The sequence below is a fragment of the Fukomys damarensis genome, unplaced genomic scaffold, assembly GCF_012274545.1.
Source record: "Fukomys damarensis isolate Sample0158 unplaced genomic scaffold, DMR_v1.0_HiC HiC_scaffold_16, whole genome shotgun sequence".
NCBI lineage: Eukaryota > Metazoa > Chordata > Mammalia > Rodentia > Bathyergidae > Fukomys > Fukomys damarensis.
The window spans coordinates 871,844-874,210 of NW_022900928.1; the positions used below are offsets into that span (position 1 = coordinate 871,844).

The 2,367-nt window shown below is 56.5% G+C and overlaps 1 protein-coding gene across 1 annotated transcript in view; it reads left to right on the forward strand.

Annotated features, from left to right (window-relative positions):
• Window positions 1-2,367, forward strand: part of Muc5ac (mucin 5AC, oligomeric mucus/gel-forming) — a 47,491-nt gene that overhangs the window by 25,507 nt on the left and 19,617 nt on the right. Inside the window, exons 38-39 of the mRNA XM_033764765.1 lie at window positions 18-364; window positions 558-1,763. Of these exons, the coding sequence (XP_033620656.1) occupies window positions 18-364; window positions 558-1,763 (1,553 nt within the window). The remainder of the gene's footprint in view (window positions 1-17; window positions 365-557; window positions 1,764-2,367) is intronic.

Below are 2,367 nucleotides of genomic sequence, written 5' to 3' on the forward strand. Positions count from 1 at the left end.
CCCCTCAACCACCACAGGAACCAGTTCGACCCCCAAAATCACAATAGGAACCAGCTCGACCCCCTTAACCATTACAGGAACCAGCTCGACCCCATCAACCTTGTCAGGAACAAGCTCAATCCCCTCAACAACAACAAAAACCAGCTCGACCCCCTCAATCACAACAGGAACCAGCTCGACCCCCTTAACCATTACAGGAACCAGCTCGACCCCATCAACCTTGTCAGGAACAAGCTCAATCCCCTCAACAACAACAAAAACCAGCTCGACCCCCTCAATCACAACAGGAACCAGCTCAACCTCCTCAACCACAACAGTAACAAGCTCGACCCCCTCAACCACAGCAACAACCAGCTCGACCCCCGCAACCACCACAGGAACCACCTCAACCCCTTCAACAATGACAGAAACCACCTCAACCCCCTCAACAACGACAGGAACCAGCTCGACCCCCTCAACCACGACAGGAACCAGCTCAACCCCCTCAACCCCAACAGTAACAAGCTCGACCCCCTCAACCACAGCAACAACCAGCTCGACCCCCGCAACCACCACAGGAACCACCTCAACCCCTTCAACACTGACAGAAACCACCTCAACCCCCTCAACAACGACAGGAACCAGCTCGACCCCCTCAACCACGACAGGAACCAGCTCAACCCCCTCAACCCCAACAGTAACAAGCTCGACCCCCTCAACCACAGCAACAACCAGCTCGACCCCCGCAACCACCACAGGAACCACCTCAACCCCTTCAACACTGACAGAAACCACCTCAACCCCCTCAACAACGACAGGAACCAGCTCGACCCCCTCAACCACGACAGGAACCAGCTCAACCCCCTCAACCCCAACAGTAACAAGCTCGACCCCCTCAACCACAGCAACAACCAGCTCGACCCCCGCAACCACCACAGGAACCACCTCAACCCCTTCAACACTGACAGAAACCACCTCAACCCCCTCAACAACGACAGGAACCAGCTCGACCCCCTCAACCACGACAGGAACCAGCTCAACCCCCTCAACCCCAACAGTAACAAGCTCGACCCCCTCAACCACAGCAACAACCAGCTCGACCCCCGCAACCACCACAGGAACCACCTCAACCCCTTCAACACTGACAGAAACCACCTCAACCCCCTCAACAACGACAGGAACCAGCTCGACCCCCTCAACCACGACAGGAACCAGCTCAACCCCCTCAACCCCAACAGTAACAAGCTCGACCCCCTCAACCACAGCAACAACCAGCTCGACCCCCGCAACCACCACAGGAACCACCTCAACCCCTTCAACACTGACAGAAACCACCTCAACCCCCTCAACAACGACAGGAACCAGCTCGACCCCCTCAACCACGACAGGAACCAGCTCAACCCCCTCAACCCCAACAGTAACAAGCTCGACCCCCTCAACCACAGCAACAACCAGCTCGACCCCCGCAACCACCACAGGAACCACCTCAACCCCTTCAACACTGACAGAAACCACCTCAACCCCCTCAACAACGACAGGAACCAGCTCGACCCCCTCAACCACGACAGGAACCAGCTCAACCCCCTCAACCCCAACAGTAACAAGCTCGACCCCCTCAACCACAGCAACAACCAGCTCGACCCCCGCAACCACCACAGGAACCACCTCAACCCCTTCAACACTGACAGAAACCACCTCAACCCCCTCAACAACGACAGGAACCAGCTCGACCCCCTCAACCACGACAGGAACCAGCTCAACCCCCTCAACCACCACAGGAACCAGTTCGACCCCCAAAACCACAACAGGAACCAGCTCGACTCCCTCAACCACCACAGGAACCAGTTTGACCCCCAAAACCACAGCAGGAACCAGCTCAACCCCCTCAACCATGACAACAACCAGCTCGACTCTCTCAACCACAACAGGAACCAGCTCAATCCCCTCAACCATGACAGGAACCAGCTCAACCCCCTCAATCAGCACAGGAACCAGCTCAACCCCCTCAACCATGACAACAACCAGCTCGACTCCCTCAACCACTACAGGAACCAGCTCGACCCCCTCAATCACGACAACAACCAGCTCAACTCCCTCAACCACCACAGGAACCAGCTCAACCCCAAAAACCACAACAGGAACCAGCTCAATCCCCTCAACAACGACAGGAACCAGCTCAACCCCCTCAATCAGCACAGGAACCAGCTCAACCCCCTCAACCATGACAACAACCAGCTCGACTCCCTCAACCACTACAGGAACCAGCTCGACCCCCTCAATCACGACAACAACCAGCTCAACTCCCTCAACCACCACAGGAACCAGCTCAACCCCAAAAACCACAACAGGAACCAGCTCAATCCCCTCAACAACGACAGGAACCAGCTC